We start from the raw sequence: 22001 nt of genomic DNA, 5'->3' as shown, positions 1-22001 counted from the left end.
GGTGCTGCTGCCCCTTTAAAAACGGCGACTCCGCATTTGGTCGGCTCGGGAGCCGCGCCCCTTGCGTATAAACGGGCCCGCCGCGCTCCGGCCGCCAGGGAAGCGAAGCGGCGCAAGATGCCGGTGGTTCTAGGGTACTGGGATATCCGCGGGGTGAGTGCTCGGGCGGGATCGATCCCGCTCCCTAGCCGGGTTGGAGAGCCGCTGCCCCGCCGCCCTCCAGCTCCTGCCCTGCCTTGTTTCAGGGCGGCCCGGAAAAGCGCAGTAGCGAGGCCCCGGCTGGCGCTGGCCGGGCTTGCTGCGCTCCGGAGTCAGGAAGCTCAAGCCCCAGGCTCCACTGGCTTGGAGGGGGCGCGGCGCGGCGCGTCGTGGCAGGAGCTGGCTCCGTTATCGATCCCCCTCCCGTGTGAACGGGACCGCCCGGCTGCTCCGAGCAGTGAAGGCCCCAAACTGCCCCAGAGACAGACCCCGCCGGCTCCCTGCGGCGCCCTTCCATGGCCAGGAGCCGCCGGGGGGTGGGGCGGCTGGGTAAGGCTCGTCTGTGGCTGGGGGGTAGGTGCTGAGCCCTGCCTGTCTGGGGGGCTGTCCGGGGGCAGGAGGGTGCGCTCTAGCCCGTGTCTCTGGCTGGCCCCGGGCAGGCTGCTTAGAGGGTGTCTGGGAGAGTTCGCTTCAGGCAGGCACCCACGCTCAGAGACCAGCTTTGAAACTAGTGCTTAATCGCTGCCTCAGTTTCCCCGTCGATAAAGGGGGGAGGGGTGAACTGGCCTGCCTTTTGTGTGGGCGGAGTAAGAGCATAAGCACGGTGAGACTGGGTCAGCACAAGGGCCAGTCCTGTCAGCGGCCAGGTGCCCCAGGGGGAGTGAGCAGAACAGGGGCCCAGCCTGGCTAACGGCCCTGGTAAGTGCTCTAGTGACTGGTGGAAGGGAAAGTGCTGTGGGTGCAGCAATGAAGGGAGCAGAGACCTAGCTCCTGAGAGAGAAATCAAGGGGTGATGGGACCCCAGCAGGGGGCATCGCCCCCCTGCAAGCTCCTGGCCAGGTTTGCAGCGGGGATGCCTGAGAACCTCCCCTTCCTCAAAGGAATGTCTGACTGGGTTTCCAGGTGTCGTTCAAGCCGCGCGCTGGGGCTAAACAATTCGCGTAGGCCAGATTGGGGCTCGTGGGGGGCAAGTGACTGTCCAGTCTCATGGGGCTCTTGGCAGCACGTTACTAACCTGGGTGACTTGCTCTTCCCCACTGGGCTGAGCAGAGTGGCAGGCCAGAGTCACGCCTGGCCGGGTGGCTTTGCTGGGGGTCCTAGGCTGGGAATGACGTGCTGTCCGCCGCCCCCATGAATTCACACGCCCGGGTCTCCGAGTGTGGCGCCTGCTGGGAGCCCCGAGGTGGGCGGATCCTGGCGTGAGGCGCTGGTCCGTGCGGGCGCTCACCCTGCCGTGCGCTTCTCCCCGCAGCTGGCTCACTCCATCCGCCTGCTGCTGGAGTACACGGGCACGGCCTACGAGGACAAGCTGTACAGCTGCGGGGAAGGTGAGAGCTGCCGGCAGGGAGCAGAGCTAGTAGAGAGCTGCTGCAAGGGCCTGCGACCGCTGGTTTGTGGAGGGCCCCTCCCCCTGCCCAGGCGAGAGGCCAGTGACCTGCTGGGTGCGGCCCACCCCACGGCGCGCCAGCCTGGGCTGCAGGAGCCACGGGGCTAGAGTTGGCATCGGAACCCCGGTCTCAGGCTGGAGCTCGGGGCAGGTGGTGGGGCCGGGCAAGCCCCTATTCCCAGCCCCTGCTCTCTGGTGCACCCCTGGCCAGCTTGTCTGTCTCCCTCCCCTCCCCCCCGGCCAGTTGGGAGGGGGAAGTGCCCCATCCCTCCTGTCCTGCTCCCTGTCCCCCGTGATTGCCCACTGGAACTCACTGGAGGCTGCATGCACGTTAGCTGGGTTTCTAACCCTCCATCCCTGGCTGGGGCTCTGCAGGAGTCCCCTCGTGGTGCCTGCCGCACGGGCCCCACGAGATCTCCCCACATCTTCACTGCGCTTGTGGGGCGCGTCGGCCTCTGAACATGTGAACAGCAACTGAGGTGGTTGCTGCTGCTGCGAAGCCCCCCTCTCGCCTTGTCCCTGGGGCTCGGGGCAGTGCGCACAGCTGGAATAGCAAGTGGCGGCTGTATCCCGCATGGGGCATGCGGCTCTATGGGCTGGGGTGGGCTCCTGTTGGATCGGGGGGCTCCGTCTTCGGGAGCGAGGCAGGACGTCGTACTTCCAGCCACGAGGGTGAAGGGTCAAGCCGGGCCGCTCTCCCCGCAGACAGCGTTGACTCCTCTAGTTGTCTGAACTTCCTAGCCAGGGCGATTGTGGTTCTAACGCAGGTTATCAGGGAGACTGACACTGCACTCCCCTCTGGTCTTTGCAGTCAGCTTGTTGACCAATATGAATCCACCACAGCCGTGTCTGCCTGCACCAGGGTTTTAACTTGTGGGAGCGAAAAATGTCCCAATGTTTCTAGGAACAGGCTGGATATTTGGGGCTCTGCCTTCCACCCCCACCTCCCGGTCCTGAGTTTCCACACTTGCTGCCTGGCCACCGTAGGAAGAACGATTGTCTGGCTGTGACGGCCCCGTTCGTGTTCTCATGTCTGGCCAAACTCCAACGGGTGTCACCACGTTCCAGCACCCACGAGCGCCCTGCGTTGTGCACCTCTTACATGGGACGGGGGGCTGCCCTGTCACACCCCGGGGTTGGAGACTTGCTCGAGAGGCTGCTCTCTTCAGCCACACGACGCTAGGTGGCCGTGAGGCTTTGTGTTCAGCGTTGCCCCGAGAAACCAAGAAGGTTTAGTTGCCCTTACCCGGGTAGGCTCTTGTAACCTGCATTTCCGGCAGGTGTAGCCGCTGTCTCTGCACCCTGGTGTCAGCCAGGCCAAGGTCCAGGATGCGTGCAACTGAGCTGGCTAAGGGTGAATGTTCAGCTGATTATTTACAGCCCCGTCAATAATTCAGCAGGGTGCTCTTGTGTTAATTGGCAGGCAACTCAGGTTGCAGCAGGTTCTGAAACTGGGCACCCGTGCGGAAGCCAGAGGCACCCGGTTTAACTACGGTGATGATTAAACTGGTGCAAAGGGCTGTGCCAGGGCTCTTGTCTCCGTTGTGCGGAAACAATGGGTCACCAGCTGAAAGCAGAGCAGAGGCGCCGCCCGGCTCAGGCAGCAGGTTAGATGTTGCACCTGCAGTTGTAAAACTGTGCAGACTTGTGTGGGAGTGGCCATTCCAAGGGGGGCAGGGGGAGCTGGCCTGGAAGGATGGGGGCTCTCCGACCGAGGACCCGACTTCCTGCAGCGCTGAGTCCCTGGCATGTTCTGCTGGCCATGAGTTGATGGTGCATTGCACCAGGGTACGTTTGCCCCCAGGTGTGTTCCAATGCTAGGGGCGGGATTAGCTGGCCGTGCTGGCAGTGGCGGGGGACTGACGCTCTCTTCTTCATCCAGCTCCGGACTATGATAAGAGCCAGTGGCTTAACGAGAAGGAGAAGCTGGGCTTGGATTTCCCGAATGTATGTAGAGTTGCTGGGGGTGGGCAAGCAGGGGTGGGTCCCTCGGTGGGCTTGGGGGGGGACTTCACTGATGAGGGTGGATTCTGAGTAGGGACAGTGTGGGGGTCCCGATGGGTTCTTGCCCCCCAGGGTAGGGTGGTGGTGACGGGGTTGGGCATGTGGCCAGAGGAGAGTGGGGGGAGGGGGCAGTGATAGCTGGCTGATCCTCTGGCTGCCCTTCCAGCTGCCCTACCTCATCGACAGCAAGACCAAGCTCACGCAGAGCAACGCCATCCTGCGCTACCTCGCACGCAAGCACAAGCTGGGTGAGTAGCGGGGGCAGGGGGCTGGGCCGTGGCTGGGGAGCCGCTGGGGCACTTCAGCGTTGCTCTGCTCCGCAGGCGGGGAGACGGAGGAGGAGATGCTGCGAGTGGACATGCTGGAGAACCAGGCCATGGATTTCCGCATGAGTCTCGTCATGATCTGCTACAACCCTGAGTTTGTGAGTACAGCCCTGCTGCCCGGCCAGATCCGCTCTGCACGGGGCTTTCCTGGTTCCAGCAGCAGGGGCTCCCTTCCTGCTCCCCAAGAGCCATGGCTGAGAGCTGGGTCACTCCGCTTCCTACTACTGCCAGTGAGTGTGGACAGGGGCACAACCCCTGCTGCTGGGATCAGGCCCCCCAGTTGGGGGCTCTGTGGGACCAAAGTGAGCAGGGCCCAGGGTGGTGGCCCCAAACTGTCCAATGGCTCTATCCCTTGCACAGTACTGTCCAAGGGGATTCCTTCCTGACCCTAGCAGGCAGCCTGCCCTGAAGCATGATGCTGCCCCCTCAAACTCCAGGTGCCTTTCCCCCTACAAGAATTTTCCATGTGTTGAGTGGGCACAGGGGCTGCCTTGCTCTAATCCTGCCCCCCTGCCTTGCTCTCTGCAGGAGAAACTGAAGCCTGGCTACTTGGAGCAGCTGCCGGGGAAGCTGAAGCTGTTCTCCCGGTTCCTGGGGGAGAGGAAGTGGTTTGCTGGGGAGAAGGTGAGTGGCGGGAGGGTGGGCAGGGTGATTAAGGAGAAGGGGCTGGGAACAACTCAACTGCCCTGTGTCACTTCTCCCCAGATCACCTTTGTCGACTTCCTCATGTACGACGTCCTGGATCAGAACCGCATGTTGGAGCCCAAGTGCCTGGATCCTTTCCAAAACCTGAAGGGTTTTCTCGACCGCTTTGAGGTGAGGTTTGTGACTCCTGTAACATGCGACTCCCTGGTTATTCAGGCACAGCCTGTTTGCCTCAGGGCACGGGCCCAGAACGCCTCCCCCCGGTGCCCTCAGTCTGACCCGTCCAGCTGCAGACTCTGCAAAGAACATGGCTGCCCAGGCATTTAGCAACAGGCAAAGAATCGTCTTCTCTCCCTGAGCTATTGTTACTGCCGGGGAGGGGGCCCGTCCCCTCTGCTCTGGGAGCACATAGGTGTTTTCCTCTCCCCAGTGCCCTAAAGATTTTCTGCAGGCCTGACTGGGGGCCTTGAGGAAAAGGGAAGTCAGTCTCTCTCTCTCTCTCTCTCTCTCTCTCTCTCTCTCCCCATTTAGCCACGTACCTGGGGGCCTCTAAGGGGGACTTGCTACCCTCTCTGATGGAAAGATGGCCACATCTTGGTGCCCTGCTTGCTTGGTGCTCCAGGCAGACCCTTTCCAGTGGCCCTGGAAGCTAGGATGCCACGTGCCTGTCCTGTGAGCTTTCCTGAGCAGTGTCTCTTGGGAGCCCATGGCACCCTGGCTCCTGCCCTGCTGGGCCCTTGCTCCGGGTGCCAGTGGCTGTTGTTGGCTGTGGAAATGGCTGAAGTGGCAAACGCTGGCTCAAAGCCAAGTCCCTGCCTGTCACTTTGCTGTGGTCTCCCGTCCTGGCTTCGGGGACACACGTGAGATGTTGTATCTGGATCGGAGCCGTGGGCCAGGCTGCCGAGGCACTAGGCAGCGTCAGGGAGGGGGCTGTGGTTTCCTGGATCGGAGCCGTGGGCCGGGCTGCTGAGGCGCTAGGCAGCGTCAGGGAGCGGGCTGTGGGTTCCTGGATCGGAGCCGTGGGCCGGGCTGCCGAGGCGCTAGGCAGCGTCAGGGAGCGGGCTGTGGGTTCCTGGATCGGAGCCGTGGGCCGGGCTGCCGAGGCGCTAGGCAGTGTCAGGGAGCGGGCTGTGGGTTCCTGGATCGGAGCCGTGGGCCGGGCTGCCGAGGCGCTAGGCAGCGTCAGGGAGCGGGCTGTGGGTTCCTGGATCGGAGCCGTGGGCCGGGCTGCCGAGGCGCTAGGCAGCGTCAGGGAGCGGGCTGTGGGTTCCTGGATCGGATCCGTGGGCCGGGCTGCCGAGGCACCAGGGAGCGGGCTGTGGGTTCCTGGATCGGAGCCGTGGGCCGGGCTGCCGAGGCGCTAGGCAGCGTCAGGGAGCGGGCTGTGGGTTCCGGGCACGGAGCCGTGGGCCGGGCTGCCGAGGCGCTAGGCAGTGTCAGGGAGCGGGCTGTGGGTTCCTGGATGGGAGCCGTGGGCCGGGCTGCCGAGGCGCTAGGCAGTGTCAGGGAGCGGGCTGTGGGTTCCTGGATCGGAGCCGTGGGCCGGGCTGCCGAGGCGCTAGGCAGCGTCAGGGAGCGGGCTGTGGGTTCCGGGCACGGAGCCGTGGGCCGGGCTGCCGAGGCGCTAGGCAGCGTCAGGGAGCGGGCTGTGGGTTCCTGGATCGGAGCCGTGGGCCGGGCTGCCGAGGCGCTAGGCAGTGTCAGGGAGCGGGCTGTGGGTTCCGGGCACGGAGCCGTGGGCCGGGCTGCCGAGGCGCTAGGCAGCGTCAGGGAGTGGGCTGTGGGTTCCTGGATCGGAGCCGTGGGCCGGGCTGCCGAGGCGCTAGGCAGTGTCAGGGAGCGGGCTGTGGGTTCCTGGATCGGAGCCGTGGGCCGGGCTGCCGAGGCGCTAGGCAGCGTCAGGGAGCGGGCTGTGGGTTCCTGGATCGGAGCCGTGGGCCGGGCTGCCGAGGCGCTAGGCAGTGTCAGGGAGAGGGCTGTGGGTTCCTGGATCGGAGCCGTGGGCCGGGCTGCCGAGGCGCTAGGCAGCGTCAGAGAGCGGGCTGTGGGTTCCGAGCACGGAGCCGTGGGCCGGGCTGCCGAGGCGCTAGGCAGTGTCAGGGAGCGGGCTGTGGGTTCCTGGATCGGAGCCGTGGGCCGGGCTGCCGAGGCGCTAGGCAGTGTCAGGGAGCGGGCTGTGGGTTCCGAGCACGGAGCCGTGGGCCGGGCTGCCGAGGCGCTAGGCAGCGTCAGGGAGCGGGCTGTGGGTTCCTGGATCGGAGCCGTGGGCCGGGCTGCCGAGGCGCTAGGCAGTGTCAGGGAGCGGGCTGTGGGTTCCTGGATCGGAGCCGTGGGCCGGGCTGCCGAGGCGCTAGGCAGCGTCAGGGAGGGGGCTGTGGGTTCCTGGATCGGAGCCGTGGGCCGGGCTGCCGAGGCGCTAGGCAGTGTCAGGGAGCGGGCTGTGGGTTCCTGGATCGGAGCCGTGGGCCGGGCTGCCGAGGCGCTAGGCAGTGTCAGGGAGCGGGCTGTGGGTTCCTGGATCGGAGCCGTGGGCCGGGCTGCCGAGGCGCTAGGCAGCGTCAGGGAGCGGGCTGTGGGTTCCTGGATCGGAGCCGTGGGCCGGGCTGCCGAGGCGCTAGGCAGTGTCAGGGAGCGGGCTGTGGGTTCCGGGCACGGACTTGGGCCGAGCAGGGAGCAGCATTGGGGCTGCTCTGACTTGTGCCAGGAGGCAGCAGTCCCCAAGGGCTGGCTTGCAATGGCGGGGGGGGGGGGGGGAGTGGTGGGCTCTGTGTGCAGCGACACAAAGGTCAGATGACCGACCCCTCTTCCCCCCCCTTCCCCCTGCAGAGAGCCAGCTGGTACATCAGGGACTCACTAGCTGGAACCCTGAGCCAATTCCTGGTCGGGGGTGTCCTTTGCGTGGCTTTGTGTTAGTTTCAGGGGGCTGAGGCCGTGTTGGGAGGCGCTTTGGGAAGCTGACTGGGTCTCCCCTCTGCTTCACACACCTTCTGCTCTCCCCTAGGCCCTGGAGAAGATTGCGGCCTACATGTGCTCCAGCCGCTACATGAAGACGCCTGTCAACAACAGGATGGCCAAGTGGAGCAACCAGAAGTAGAAGATGCGTGTGGAGGACAGGGCCAGTCTGGAGCGCCTGAGCGCTGTTTGGGGGGGGCTCCTGCAGATGGGCTCTGGGGGGGAGGGGGGTGGAAGTTGAGTACGAAGCGGCAGCTTTGGTGAATTGCAGACGCCAAATGCCTGCGGCAGCCTTGCTCTGTAGCGACCGGCCAGTAAACGTTTAGGAATTGCACAATGGTTCCCTCTTGCTGAATAGCCATCGTCTCCCTGGGAGGAAACCAGCGTCTGAGTTAATAGAGTGGCAAAGAGCCATGAAGCCAACCCCACAGTGGAGCTCTGACGGGAGCACAGCCAAGTCCTGCTTTGGCGTTCACAGCTCTGCAGGAGCAGGAGAGCAGCACGGGAAGAACCAAACGGATGCTGCGTTTCTCGGGGAGAACATGCTCTTGGTAGCTAAGTCTCGGGGGGCAGCTGTTAGTCTGTAAGTTTAAAAACACAAGTCGTCTGGTAGCATCTTCGAGACTAACAAAATACAGAGGTTGTCTCATGGGCTCTGCCACGTCTGTATTTTTTGTTACTCTCGAAGATGCTACAGAGCGACTCGTGTTTTTAAACTTACAGACTAAGGTGAACTTTTTGGTTGACACTCTCAGCCTAACAGCATCCGCCTGAGGGCTCCAGCCCGACTTGTCCAGCCAGTGTTGCAGGGTGGCTGCAACGGGCTGTTAGTGTAGATCCCCGCCAAGGGAAGAGCCTCTGGCCTGTTTCTTGTTCCATGCTTGTTGGTGTTCAGAGCCCTGCTTCCTGGTGCCCAAATGCTGTCCCTGGTCCCTCTTGCCTTGAGGAGTGTGGGGGCAGTGATGACCAGGCTGGGTTGCCCTGGGAACTAAAGGACCTGCATCCTCTGAACCTGCAGGGGAGTTCTCCTGGGCCGCCATTAGTTCTCTGCAGGGGCCCATTGTTGTATCTACTTGTCAGCTTTAGTGACTGGGAGTTGGTGGGGAGCTGGTGGTGGAAGACTTGATGCTACATTAGGAAATAGGTTGGCAGGCCTTGGTGGGTTTTTTTATTTTTTTTTCCAGAGCACTAAAAGATCAAGAGTAGCTGGGTCTAGAGGGTTCCTAGCTAGAGGTGCACCAAGTGCCTTAATTACAAGGCTCCACCCTGTTGTGGGGCTTGATCCAAGGGAAACCAGGACACGCTAGGGCGACTTAACCCCTTTCTTCTTGCAAGCTCTAAGCAGTTCACGTTATTTAAATGTTCCAAGCCTTAAAAACAATGACTATAGTATTTAAGGTTTAAACTATCAATTCTAAAGCAACTGCTACAGCACAGAGCAATGCAGAGATCTACTCTATACACTAAGGCTGTGTCTACACTGGCATGAATTTCCGGAACTGCTTAAAACGGAATACTATTCTGGTTTCAGTTTTTCCGGAAAAGGAGCATCTACATTGGCAGGCTGCTTTGCCGGAAAAGCCCTTTTTCCGGAAAAGCGTCTGTGGCCAATGTAGACGCGCTTTTCCGGAAAAGAGCCCCAATCGCCATTTTTGCGATCGGGGCTTTTTTCTGGAAAAGACTACTGGGCTGTCTACACTGGCCCTTTTCTGGAACAGTGTTCCGGAATAAGGACTTATGCCCGAGCGGGAGCAGAATAGTTTTTCCGGAATAGCGGCTGATTTTGTACAGTGGAGCGTCATTGCTTTTCCGGAAATTCAAGGGCCAGTGTAGACAGCGTGCAGCTTATTCCAGAAAAGCGGCTGATTTTCTGGAATAAGTGGCCCAGTGTAGACACAGCCTAACAGAATTTAGTTCATTTACACTTCACCCGTATGCTACCCCCAGGGGCTGGGCAGGAGGTTGTGGTTCCTTTGATTTTTTTCCCCTGTCAGAAGGCCATGCACTGGGGTCACTGCTGTGAAGGGCCTAGTTACTTCTAGTAACAGAGCAGGCTCTGTGGGTCAGTCCTGCTCACTCCCTTCTGTCAGTGCTTCGTACTAAGCCCATTTTATAGCAAAGCGAGACTGGGTGGCGCTAACAATATTTACCAAATGATTCCATGTTGTGCAGGGTATGGCCAATGCTCTGTCGGGGGGGGGGGGCGATCCTGCTATTCAGCATGTTGCAAAAACTATGGGCAGAGTTCAGTTTGGCTGCATCCATGACTTCTGTTTATCAGAGACGTGCCCGTCCCCAGTGGCTGCCGTGTGTTCTGGCCATGGTCTCACGTACCGCGCTTAAGTGGCACTGTCATGCAAAACATTCCTGCCTCCCCTGCCTCGCCTACGTGCACCAGCCTTGAGACAGGCCTGGGTTTTGCTTTTTAGGGAGCTGCACTGGTCAAGGCAGGGCTGTCCAGGCTCCCAGTGTTCCCTAGAAATGCACCGCTGGCTGAGCAAGCAGCCGGGACTAGTGTGTTGGGCACGGCCTTGTTCTGCACCAAAGCTGCCTGGATTTAGGTGACCCAGGCAAACGCCCTCTTTAAAGAAACTATGGGCTTGCCAGCGATGCAGTATGAAATGGAGGGAGAGTCCTGCCTTGCCCTGGGCCTGCAGGAGCTTCCCCTGCTCACTGACTGGCCCTTCCGGCTTCCTCGCCATGCAGGCCAGAGCAGGGGGGAGAGGTGCAGGTGTGCGTGTGCACTAGGGAGGGTTCTGTAGGAGCTAGTGAAGTGAGTCACATTCCTAGGCTTCGATTTTCCCCAAATAAAAACGTTCAGTGTGGTGGGGAACGTTTCTCCTCTTCTCTTCCTCTCTTCTCCCCCTCCCCCCCGGCCACACACACTTTCCCTCTGCTTGATCGCCACTTCACCCACCTGATGGCCAGGGTCAGTGGCCGGGCACCAAGCCTGCTGCAGGAGGGAGGTGAGGGGTTGTCCCCCATTCCCAGTCCCCTTCCCAAATCTGCCCATCAGGGGATGGGGACCAGCTGTTGATTCAATCACTTTATTGGGGGAATCAGGACCTCCCTTTCCATGCCAGCTGCTAGCCAAGGAGAGGAAACGTGGCCCGGGGTGGCAGAACCGGCGCTGATGTTACACCTAGGTAGGGAGCAGCCTGATTCTGATCGGCCTGTGCCCAAGTCTCTTCTCACGGCAGAGGAGCAGGGAGAGGTGTCTGCTGGGTTACGTGCCTTGGGGCTGGTGCTGAACAGCTGAGCTATTGGAGACTGGCCCCTCTGTCCTGGGGCCGAGCACTGGTGTCTGGGAGAGAATAAATAGGATCGGTGGAGCTGGCGTGTCTAGCAGGCCAAGGCCCCACTGGGCTAGCGCTGAACAAAACCAGGGAGTGACAGATGTGGGGTCTCTGCACGGGGCAGGGGAAGAGACTCTGGCAAACCCTAGAAGAGCAGCAGGGCTGATGCTGGAAGGGATCGGCTGTTCTTCCGGCCCGGCGTCGCTCATGGCGCTGCTGCTGCCCTGGGGAGACGGTGCAGGGGGAGCCCGCTAGTTGCGAGGGCCAAGCTGGAAGAAGGAAGAGAAGCGGAGGTGTTGGAGGCTCCTTGGTCCCGGGACTGGGCCGTGCGGTGCTCAGGCCAGGCTCGTCCTCAGAGCCAGTGTAGCCAGCCCAGGAGAAAAGGTCCATTAGGGTCACTCCAGAGGGACCTTTTCATGGATGGGCCCCAGTTTGTGGGGGTTTCCCTCCCTTCCCCCCAATTGCACTGTGAGACTGGAATGAAGCCCAGGCTGGCAAGCCCCCATTGGACGAGAGCCGGCTGCGAGCGTGTTGGTTCAGTTCCATGCGGTCGGTGTCCGGCGGCTTCAGCGCTGCCACAGCCCTGGCCCGCCTGGGGCTCCTCTCCCTGCCTTGCTGTGCAGCTGGAGGGGCAGGCGGGAGCTGGGCCGGTGTGTGCACCCAGAGGCGGACAGTTAAAGACCGCGGGACCTTTTGCGGCACCACGTTCAGGGGTCCGTGGGCTGCTGTGGCAGCTGAGCTGGGCTTTGGAGAGCACAGCTGGACCTTGGGCAATAAGCACTGTCGTGGATCTGAGCCTCAGGGGCTCCGGGCCGCCCAAAGCAGCCGGTATTGGAGACTGGCCATGCCGCAAGCCAGGTGTGAATCCCTGAGCCAGGGCCCCGTGCTCAGCTGCCCCGGCCCAGGGTGCTGGAGACAGCCCTGCAGAGCCTGTTGGGCAGGATGCAGTCAGGCCCTGGGAGGCTGGCCGGGGGCATCCAGCCAGTCGGTAGCGGACTCACCTCCAGGGTCGATTTAATGGCGCAGAGCTTGAAGAAGACGTCTCGCCTCTTCCGGGCAGACGGCTGTTATCTCCTCCTCGCCCATTCCCAGCAGCTGGTGACCGCTGAGCACACCAAGGCACTTCACGGTGCTGCGGGGAGACGGACGGACGGTGAGGGGGGCTACCAGCCCTGAGCTCAGCGACCCCTCCAAGGAGGGATTGCAGAGACAGACAAGGGGCTGAGGAAACAGCCACATCTCTGGGGGAGCCGCAGCGGGAGACTGGCTCTGTGGGCAAAGGACCAGCTGGGGGCCTGCTGCGATGCACGGAGACCAGAGGGTGGGGGCCGGGGCCGGGCTCCAGCACTGAGGGGACTCACATCTTGGAGAAGCCCATGTCCTGCAGCCAGGCCGTCACCTCTGCTGGCGTGGAGCTCGGCTGGAGCCCCGGGGAGCTTCTCGGCATCTAGACCCAGAGGAGAGAAGGGGACTGAGGAGTCTCACGGCCAACGAGCAGGTTAATCAAAGCACCTCTGCCCCACAGGCATGGGGAGAGCTCCTGCTCCCCCACCCCCCACGTGCCACAGCCCCACTCGCCAGCCAGTGGGCATGGGGAGCACTTTATCCCCTGCCCCCCACGTGCCACGGCCCCATTCGCCAGCCAGTAGGTGGAGCCAGCAGCCAGCTAGTTGTGGTAGCCACTGGCCTAAGGGGGTGGGCCCAGCGCCCCCATCCCAGCGCAGCAGGAAGGCCCTGCACGTTCAGTGGTGCTGGAACACATTTGGGGTGGGGGTGCTGAGCTCACCCCTACTCGTGTGCGCCCCTCCCCCCCTGCCAGCAGCCAGGACCCTGTGACTGAGCCCGAGTGCAGGGAGGGCGGAGCAGCAGGACGGGAGCCAGGAGCTGGCAGCGAAGCTCCTGGTCAGCAGCAGGCCCAGCAGTGGGGCTCTGGGCAGCAGGAGCAGGAGGCCAGGATGCCCCGGCTCTGAGTGCACGACTGCCCCTCGGAGCGGGCGGCCGACCTACTTGGTTTGCGCCGTTCTCCGGCGGCGCCTGGTCCGTGGGCCCCACGATGTTGTTGGGGATGTAGCCCCGCTCGCCGGCCCGGCTCCTAGCCAGCCACCACTTCCGCCGCTGGTCTAGAATCTGAGCAGGGAGAGCGTCAGTCCCATGGCAGGGCCGCACTCCCCAGGGCCTCTCTCGGCCATTCGCGTGCTACCCCGGAGGCCAGACAGAGCCCAGCCACGCCCAGCGCGAGAGGCGAGGGCAGGGTGCCCCGGGCCAGCCGCTCCACAGCCCAGCGCGCAGCGGGCAGGCCCTGGCTCTGAGCCGACAATTCCCAGTCCCGGCCTTACCTCCAGCAGCTCCCCTTTGGTGACGGTCAGCTCCTTGTGGTTCCTGGCCTGGAAATCGAACATGGCCTGCATGAGCGCGGGGGGCTGCGACGGACTGCTGCAAGGAGACCGGGCACGGAGTTAGAGCCAGGAGAACGGAGCTCTGTGCCGTCTCTGCCCGAGGGTCCCTCCCGCAGCTCAGCTCAGCGCGGCGCGCACCCTGCTCCCGGTATCACGCCCAGGGCAGCGCTGAGCCCGCGGGGTCCCCTCTAGACACAGCTGGGGGCCTGGGCCCGAATGGCGCCGAGGGCCCTCGCGCTCGTCGTCCCCGGGCCTGGCAGGTGCTGCCCCCGGGGCACTCGGCACCTTCCAGGGCCAGGCCTGGAGCCGGGTACGATTGTGAGAACAGTCTCTGACAGGCTCAAGAGCAGCCCGCAGGGGCCAAAGGTGCCAGAGGGACTGTGGCCTGCCCCCAGAGCGGGCGGGGGAGGCGGGATGGCGCGGAGACAGCCCTCGGGCCAGGGGCGGGTGACCCATTTTCAGAGGCAGTCATGCAGCAAGCCAATAAAATGCTGGCGCCGTGTGCCAAGCCAGACTTGCTTGCTGGCTCGCTGGGTTTGTCCTTCTGTCTCTCTCAGACTCGCTTTTGTTCCAGAGATGCGGCCCCATTTCTGACACCGCGGGAACCGCTGCACCCCCAACTCCCTCCCCGGCATCACAGCAGCCTGTGCCCAGCCTGCCTGGCAAGGGGGCCTCTTTGCAACAAGCTGCCCTGGCCCCCACCCACTGAAACGCACAGCTCGGCTGGCAGGCTGACCAGCCTCTGCAGGTGGGACAGAAAGCACCCGTGTGTGCAGGATGCAGGGAACATAGACTGTGTGTGTGTGTGCGTGTGGTGTGTGCGCGCGCACTGTGTGGTGTGAGTGGCGTGTGTGAGTGGCATGTGTGCACGTGTGTGGTGTGTGTTGCAGCATGTGGGGTGCATGCGCGGGGGGGGTGTGGCATATGGGGTGCATGCGCGTGGTATGCGTGGCGTGCGGGGTGCGTGGTGTGTGCGTGGCGTGTGGGGTGCGTGGCATGCGGGGTGCGTGGCATGCGGGGTGCGTGGCGTGCGTGTGGTGCAGGCGTGCGTGCGGGGTGCGTGGCGTGCGGGGTGCGTGGCGTGCATGTGGTGCAGGCGTGCGTGCGGGGTGCGTGGTGTGTACGTGGAGTGCGTGGCGTGCGGGGTGCATGTGTGCGGGGTGTGTGGCGTGCGAGGTGTGTGGCATGCGGGGTGCGTGGCGTGTGCGTGGGGTGCGTGACGTGCGTGTGGTGTGCGGGGTGCATGGCGTGCGAGGTGCGTGGCATGCGGGGTGCGTGGCGTGTGCGTGGAGTGCGTGGCATGCGTGGCGTGCGTGTGGTGTGCGGGGTGCATGTGTGTGGGGTGCGTGGCGTGCGAGGTGTGTGGCGTGTGCGTGGGGTGTGTGCGGGGTGCATGGCGTGCGAGGTGCGTGGCATGCGGGGTGCGTGGCGTGCGCATGGGGTGTGTGCAGGGTGCGTGGCGTGTGCGGCATGCGTGGCATGCGTGTGGTGTGCGGGGTGCATGGCGTGTGCGTGGGGTGCGTGGCGTGTGTGCGGGGTGCATGGCGTGCGAGGTGCGTGGCGTGCGGGGTGCGTGGAGTGTGCGCGGGGTGCGTGACGTGCGTGTGGTGTGCGGGGAGCGCGGGGTGCGTGGCGTGTGCGTGGCGTGCGTGTGGTGTGCGGGGTGCATGTGTGCGGGGTGCGGCGTGGCGTGGGCGTGGGGTGCGTGGCGTGGTGTGGCGTGCGGGGTGCGTGGCGTGCGGGGTGCGTGGCGTGCGGGGTGCGTGGCATGCGGGGTGCGTGGGGTGCGGGGTGTGTGGCATGTACGAGGAGTGCGTGGCATGTGTGTGGTGTGCGGGGTGCATGCTTGCGGGGTGCGTGGCGTGCGCGTGGAGTGCGTGGCGTGCGTGTGGTGTGCGGGGCGCATGTGTGCGGGGTGCGTGGCGTGCGAGGTGCGTGGCATGCGGGGTGCGTGGCGTGTGCGTGGGGTGCGTGATGTGCGTGTGGTGTGCGGGGTGCGTGGCGTGCGAGGTGCGTGGCATGCGGGGTGCGTGGCGTGTGCGGGGGGTGCGTGACGTGCGTGTGGTGTGCGGGGTGGATGTGTGCGGGGTGCATGGCGTGCGAGGTGCTTGGCATGCGGGGTGCATGGCGTGTGCGTGGAGTGTGTGCGGGGTGCGTGGTGTGCGCGTGGTGCGCGGGGTGCATGGCGTGTGCGCGGGGTGCATGGCGTGTGCGCGGGGTGCATGGCGTGCGAGGTGCGTGGCGTGTGCGGCGTGAGTGTGGTGTGCGGGGTACATGTGTGCGGCATGCATGGCGTGTGCGTGGCGTGTGTGTGGGGTGCATGTGTGCGGGGTGCGTGGCGTGCGTGGCATGTGGGGTGCATGGCGTGTGCGTGGAGTGAGTGACGTGTGTGTGGTGTGCGAGGTGCATGGCATACGAGGTGCGTGGCATGCGGGGTGCGTGGAGTGTGCGCGGGGTGCGTGACGTGCGTGTGGTGTGCGGGGTGCGTGGCGTGCGGGGTGAGTGGCGTGTGCGTGGCGTGCGTGTGGTGTGCGGGGTGCATGTGTGCGGGGTGTGGCGTGGCGTGTGCGTGGGGTGCGTGGCATGGTGTGGTGTGCGGGGTGCATGGCGTGCGGGGTGCGTGGCATGCGGGGTGTGTGGCATGTATGTGGAGTGTGTGGCGTGTGTGTGGTGTGCGGGGTGCATGCGTGCGGGGTGCGTGGCGTGCGAGGTGCGTGGCATGCGGGGTGCGTGGCGTGTGCGGGGGGTGCGTGACGTGCGTGTGGTGTGCGGGGTGCGTGGCGTGCAGTGTGCGTGGCATGCGGGGTGCGTGGCGTGTGCGGGGGGTGCGTGACGTGCGTGTGGTGTGCGGGGTGGATGTGTGCGAGGTGCATGGCGTGCGGGGTGCGTGGCGTGTGCGTGGGGTGTGTGCGGGGTGCGTGGCGTGCGGGGTGCGGGGTGCATGGCGTGTGTGCGGGGTGCATGGTGTGTGTGCGGGGTGCGTGGCGTGCGAGGTGCGTGGCATGCGGGGTGCGTGGCGTGCGTGGGGTGAGTGACGTGAGTGTGGTGTGCGGGGTGCATGTGTGCGGGGTGCATGGCGTGCGAGGTGCGTGGCGTACGAGGTGCGTGGCGTGTGTGGCGTGCGTGTGGTGTGCAGGGTGCATGTGTGCGGGGTGCGTGGCGTGTGTGCGGTGTGCATGTGTGCGGGGTGCGTGGCATGCGGGGTGTGTGGCGTGTGCGTGGGGTGCGTGGCGTGTGTGTGGTGTGCGGGGTGCGTGGCGTGCGTGTGGCGTGCGGGGTGCGTGGCGTGCGGGGTGTGTGGCGTGCGTGTGGTGTGCGGGGTGCATGTGTGCGTGGGGTGCGTGGCGTGCGTGTGGTGTGCGGGGTGCATGTGTGTGGGGTGCGTGGCGTGCGAGGTGTGTGGCGTGTGCGTGGGGTGTGTGCGGGGTGCATGTGTGCGGGGTGCGTGGCGTGCAGGGTGCGTGGCGGGGTGCGTTGTGTGCGAGGTGCGTGGCGCGTGGGGTGCGTGGCGTGCGTGTGGTGTGCAGGGTGCATGTTTGCGGGGTGCGTGGCGTGCGGGGGGTGTGGCGTGTGCGTGGGGTGCGTGGCGTGCGTGTGGTGTGCGGGGTGCATAGCATGCGGGGTGCGTGGCGTGTGTGGCGTGCGTGTGGTGTGCGAGGTGCATGTGTGCGGGGTGCGTGGCATGCGGGGTTCGTGGCGTGTGCATGGGGTGCGTGGCGTGTGCGTGGCGTGTGCGTTGGGTGCGTGGCGTGTGCGTGGCGTGCGTGGCGTGTGCGGGGTGCATGTGTGCGGGGTGCGTGGCGTGCGTGTGGCGTGCGGGGTGTGTGGCGTGCGGGGTGTGTGGCGTGCGGGGTGCGGGGCGTGCGTGTGGTGTGCGGGGTGCGTGGCGTGCGGGGTGCGTGGCGTGCGTGTGGTGTGCGGGGTGCGTGGCGTGCGTGTGGTGTGCGGGGTGCGTGGCGTGCGCGTGGGGTGCGTGGCGTGCGTGTGGCCTGCGTGTGGTGTGCGGGGTGCGTGGCGTGCGCGTGGGGTGCGTGGCGTGCGTGTGGCCTGCGTGTGGTGTGCGGGGTGCGTGGCGTGCGTGTGGTGTGCGGGGTGCGTGGCGTGCGCGTGGGGTGCGTGGCGTGCGTGTGGCCTGCGTGTGGTGTGCGGGGTGCGTGGCGTGCGCGTGGGGTGCGTGGCGTGCGTGTGGCCTGCGTGTGGTGTGCGGGGTGCGTGGCGTGCGGGGTGCGTGGCGTGCGTGTGGTGTGCGGGGTGCGTGGCGTGCGGGGTGCGTGGCGTGCGTGTGGTGTGCGGGGTGCGTGGCGTGCGGGGTGCGTGGCGTGCGTGTGGTGTGCGGGGTGCGTGGCGTGCGTGTGGTGTGCGGGATGCGTGGCGTGCGCGTGGGGTGCGTGGCGTGCGTGTGGCCTGCGTGTGGTGTGCGGGGTGCGTGGCGTGCGGGGTGCGTGGCGTGCGTGTGGCGTGCGGGGTGCGTGGCGTGCGGGGTGCGTGGCGTGCGTGTGGTGTGCGGGGTGCGTGGCGTGCGGGGTGCGTGGCGTGCGTGTGGTGTGCGGGGTGCGTGGCGTGCGTGTGGTGTGCGGGGTGCGTGGCGTGCGCGTGGGGTGCGTGGCGTGCGTGTGGCCTGCGTGTGGTGTGCGGGGTGCGTGGCGTGCGCGTGGAGTGCGCGGCGTGCGGGGTGCGTGGCGTGCGTGTGGTGTGCGGGGTGCGTGGCGTGCGTGTGGTGTGCGGGGTGCGTGTGGTGTGCGGGGTGCGTGGCGTGCGTGTGGTGTGCGGGGTGCGTGGCATGCGCGTGGGGTGCGTGGCGTGCGTGTGGCCTGTGTGCGGGGTGCGTGGCGTGCGCGTGGGGTGCGTGGCGTGCGTGTGGTGTGCGGGGTGCGTGGCGTGCGCGTGGGGTGCGTGGCGTGCGTGTGGCCTGCGTGTGGTGTGCGGGGTGCGTGGCGTGCGCGTGGAGTGCGTGGCGTGCGTGTGGCCTGCGTGTGGTGTGCGGGGTGCGTGGCGTGCGCGTGGAGTGCGTGGCGTGCGTGTGGCCTGCGTGTGGTGTGCGGGGTGCGTGGCGTGGCGTGCCCGTGGTCCCAAGCAGCAAGCCCAGCACATTCTGAGCAGGCATTATCTGCCCTCGCAGCTGGTGCCCCGTGCTGCAGCGCTCACACAGCTGTCAAGGGGCAAGTGCTCGGGGCGCACTGCCCAGAGCCTCAGCAGGGCGCCGTGCCCGTGCGGGGACACGTACCTGGGCGAGGAGCGGTTCTGCCTTGCGCTGGGCTGCTGCAGGGCGAGCAGACAGACAGACACGTGTTAGTTACGCCCAGGGCCGGCTCGAGCCATTCCTGCATCCCGGGCAGCGGGCGCGCGACCCATGCGTGGCCCCGCCCGCCGGCGCACTGAGCCCTTACAGCTGCCATCGGGCGCCCCCCCATAGTTGGCGCTCCGGGCAGCTGCCTGGCAAACCTCCCCCTTAATCTGGCCCTGGTTATACTCGGGGTGACGCAGGGACACCGAAGGCGGAACAAGAGCCCCTCGTGGTGCCCACATGGGCACATCCTGGATTGGCTACGCAGCATGTCGCACCCTGGTGGCTGCACCCTGAAGCCTGTCTTGCCAAGCTCTGGGAGAATCTCCCCCGCCCGTTAGCAATAGCAGGGCTTTGACCCCTGCCTGCCCCGGGGCAGCAGCTCAGCACATGCCATCAGCAGGGGCCAAGGTGCACATTCAGCACGCCCCAGTAGGGGCCGTCACCCTCCCCCAGAGACACACTGCACAAGTAGCAGCCTGGCTACGACCTGCAGCCCAGGGCAAAGGGAAAGACTGGCTCCTGCAGAGCTGCCCATCTGCCCCTGCCCCCGCCATGCCCTATGCGCCAATGGTGGTCCGTGGTTCGAATGCATCAGCCCGGAGACCCCCTGGGGAGACAAGGCTGGGCTACTCCCACTTTGCAGATGGGAAATCGAGGCATGAACGCCTCAACCATATTTAGGCACCTAACCCCCATGGGAGTGAAGCACCTGAATACCTGAGAGGAGCTGTGCCTAAGTGACTTGCCCAAGGTCATATGGGCTGTCAGTGGCAAAGCAGAAGCTCACAGCTGGGTCTCCCAAGGCCCAGGCTAGTGCTCTAACCACTAGACAATCCCCTCTCTTACAAGGGGGTCTGGGTCCAAACTGCCCTCTTAGTTTTGCTTCTGTGAGATAAGCCCGTTAGCTGTACCTTCAGCTGTGCCCGCTTTCCAATGGCTGTGCTGAAAGGGGAGTGGGGGCAATGGTGCTGAAAGCGTGCCCCCCACCCAGCCGCTGTGGAGACTCACCCTCTCCATGTGCGTGGCGCTCTCCCGCGGGGTCGGCAGGGGCGGCACCCACCCGTCCGAGAAGACGGGGATATAGGGAGGGATGAACTGGCCGTCTGGGAATTCGGCCCTGCCGGTGGGGGAGAGAGAAAGGACTTGGCTGTGCTGGCCTCCAAAGTGGACCATTAACACGTGGCGGGGGCTGCCCTGAGCCCTGACAGCAAGCAGGCTGCACGAGCAAAGAACAGGTCCCGGGGCCCAGCTCAAGGTCCGGCCTGGGAAGGAGGGTCCACGGGCCAGGGCGAGGGGGAGGTGCCAGAAAGCTCGGTGAATGCGTGCGGGACCAGTTTCTTACAACCCCACCGCTCAGTGCGCCCCGTCAGCCGGGCACTCTGTGGGCTAGTCCACTGCCACCCTGCTGGTTAGCAGAGTGCCCCCAGCGAGGGTTTGTGGAGCTCGTGGTGGTGCACATTTGCACACGCCTGGACGCATATACAATCATTCCGCACGTGGCGGGGGACAATTAGAACACTGCTGCTGAGCTCTGGCGCAGGCTGGTAAGGGCCGATGTTGTTCGGTGTCTGAGGCCCGTTTGGGAGGAGCTGGCTGTGCCGGTCTCCGGTGCGCCCCTCTCAGGCCTAGCGAGGCTGGGCAGCACGGGGACGTGTGGCCACTTCAGACCAGCAACTAAAACCCAGGCTGCCACTGAAGGGGAAGGTGGCGCCCTTGGGTCCCAGGGCGAGGGCTTTCAGGCTCCTACTGGCCACTCCGGACCCAAGGGTTCCCTCACCTCGTCGTGTGCCAGGCCTTGCCCAGGCTCTTCCAGGTGCCACGCTCCTTCTTCTCCAGACACTCCTCCAGCAGGGCGATGGTGGCCTCCGTCAGCAGGGGGGACACAATGTTGGAGGCCAGGGTGGGCCAGGGGCAGCTGGCAAGGATCTGCATTGGGGAAAGGGGCGCTTAGGGCGGGTGCGGAGCTCTGGGCTGCTCTGCAGGGAGAGCTGGAATTGGAAGCCCTCGACGCTGGGGGCAGGGGACGGTTCAACCCCCCTGTGCAGCATCACCCCCATGTGCCCTGTGAGCAGCCGCCCCCACAGCCCTGGGGGATGGACTCCTGCTTTACAGATGGGGGTGTGGAGTCCCACAGAGGGAGAGTGACTCGCTCTCGGGCACAGAGCAAACCAGTGGCAAGCCAGGACTAAAAGCAGGCCTGTGCCTTAACCACTAGCCCTCACTATCACAGGGAGCCACAAGGCCACGTCCTGAGAATATCACTGCCAGGGATCACCTGCGTGTCATGGGGAAAAGTCGTCATGGAACCCACTGTGGGCTGCCCCGGCCCCGCTGAGACGAAGGGGCCTAGCTGTGGAGTTCCTGGCCAAAGCGACAGGCTCATGATGCAGCAGGTCCTCCTGCAGAGTGCGGCAAGGCACTGGCTACAGAAGCCGAATGTCCCCAGGCGGGATTGCAAACAGAACAGCCTGAAACCCGGTGTACTTAGGGCGGCTGTAAAGGTACCGTAGGGGGACCGCTCCCCTTCCTTCTGTGCTGCCCCCGAATCGCTCCCCTTCCTGCTGCGCTGCTCCCGAATCGCTCCCCTTCCTTCTGCGCTGCCCCCGAATCGCTCCCCTTCCTTCTGTGCTGCTCCCGAATCGCTCCCCTTCCTGCTATGCTGCCCCCGAATCGCTCCCCTTCCTTCTGCGCTGCCCCCGAATCGCTCCCCTTCCTTCTGCGCTGCCCCCGAATCGCTCCCCTTCCTGCTGTGCTGCTCCCGAATCGCTCCCCTTCCTTCTGTGCTGCCCCCGAATCGCTCCCCTTCCTGCTGCGCTGCCCCCGAATCGCTCCCCTTCCTGCTGTGCTGCCCCCGAATCGCTCCCCTTCCTGCTGTGCTGCTCCCCGAATCGCTCCCCTTCCTTCTGTGCTGCTCCCGAATCGCTCCCCTTCCTTCTGCGCTGCCCCCGAATCGCTCCCCTTCCTGCTGTGCTGCCCCCGAATCGCTCCCCTTCCTTCTGCGCTGCCCCCGAATCGCTCCCCTTCCTTCTGTGCTGCTCCCGAATCGCTCCCCTTCCTTCTGTGCTGCTCCCGAATCGCTCCCCTTCCTTCTGCGCTGCCCCCGAATCGCTCCCCTTCCTGCTGTGCTGCTCCCCGAATCGCTCCCCTTCCTGCTGTGCTGCTCCCGAATCGCTCCCCTTCCTTCTGCGCTGCCCCCGAATCGCTCCCCTTCCTGCTGTGCTGCCCCCGAATTGCTCCCCTTCCTTCTGTGCTGCCCCCGAATCGCTCCCCTTCCTTCTGTGCTGCCCCGAATCGCTCCCCTTCCTGCTGCGCTGCCCCCGAATCGCTCCCCTTCCTGCTGTGCTGCTCCCCGAATCGCTCCCCTTCCTGCTGTGCTGCCCCCGAATCGCTCCCCTTCCTTCTGCGCTGCCCCCGAATCGCTCCCCTTCCTGCTGCGCTGCTCCCGAATCGCTCCCCTTCCTTCTGCGCTGCCCCCGAATCGCTCCCCTTCCTGCTGTGCTGCTCCCCGAA

The 22001-nt window shown here is 64.9% G+C and overlaps 2 protein-coding genes across 4 annotated transcripts in view; one reads left to right on the top strand and one right to left on the bottom strand.

Annotated features, from left to right (window-relative positions):
* Positions 1–10345, top strand: LOC102459991 (glutathione S-transferase Mu 1). 3 transcript variants are annotated; one of them, XM_075916020.1, is made up of 8 exons: positions 1–153; positions 1451–1526; positions 3468–3532; positions 3756–3837; positions 3913–4013; positions 4444–4539; positions 4621–4731; positions 7562–10345. In XM_075916020.1, the coding sequence occupies exons 1-8, from the start codon at positions 118–120 to the stop codon at positions 7652–7654; spliced, it is 660 nt and encodes a 219-aa protein (XP_075772135.1). In that variant the 5' UTR covers positions 1–117; the 3' UTR covers positions 7655–10345. The 3 variants fall into 3 exon arrangements, with proteins under 3 accessions (XP_075772135.1, XP_075772136.1, XP_075772137.1); XM_075916021.1 differs by lacking the exons at positions 1–153; positions 1451–1526 and adding an exon at positions 3009–3192; XM_075916022.1 differs by lacking the exons at positions 1–153; positions 1451–1526 and adding an exon at positions 3250–3389.
* A 200-nt stretch (positions 10346–10545) lies between these two features.
* Positions 10546–22001, bottom strand: part of EPS8L3 (EPS8 signaling adaptor L3) — a 35573-nt gene continuing 24117 nt past the window's right edge. Inside the window, exons 14-21 of the mRNA XM_075916013.1 lie at positions 20269–20417; positions 19500–19608; positions 18429–18463; positions 13145–13241; positions 12816–12935; positions 12170–12255; positions 11810–11940; positions 10546–11077 (exon numbers count right to left, since the gene is read on the bottom strand). Of these exons, the coding sequence (XP_075772128.1) occupies positions 11823–11940; positions 12170–12255; positions 12816–12935; positions 13145–13241; positions 18429–18463; positions 19500–19608; positions 20269–20417 (714 nt within the window). The 3' untranslated portion in view covers positions 10546–11077; positions 11810–11822. The remainder of the gene's footprint in view (positions 11078–11809; positions 11941–12169; positions 12256–12815; positions 12936–13144; positions 13242–18428; positions 18464–19499; positions 19609–20268; positions 20418–22001) is intronic.

This window comes from Pelodiscus sinensis, unplaced genomic scaffold, assembly GCF_049634645.1.
Source record: "Pelodiscus sinensis isolate JC-2024 unplaced genomic scaffold, ASM4963464v1 ctg47, whole genome shotgun sequence".
Lineage (NCBI taxonomy): Eukaryota > Metazoa > Chordata > Testudines > Trionychidae > Pelodiscus > Pelodiscus sinensis.
This window is presented reverse-complemented; position numbering and strand designations above follow the sequence as displayed.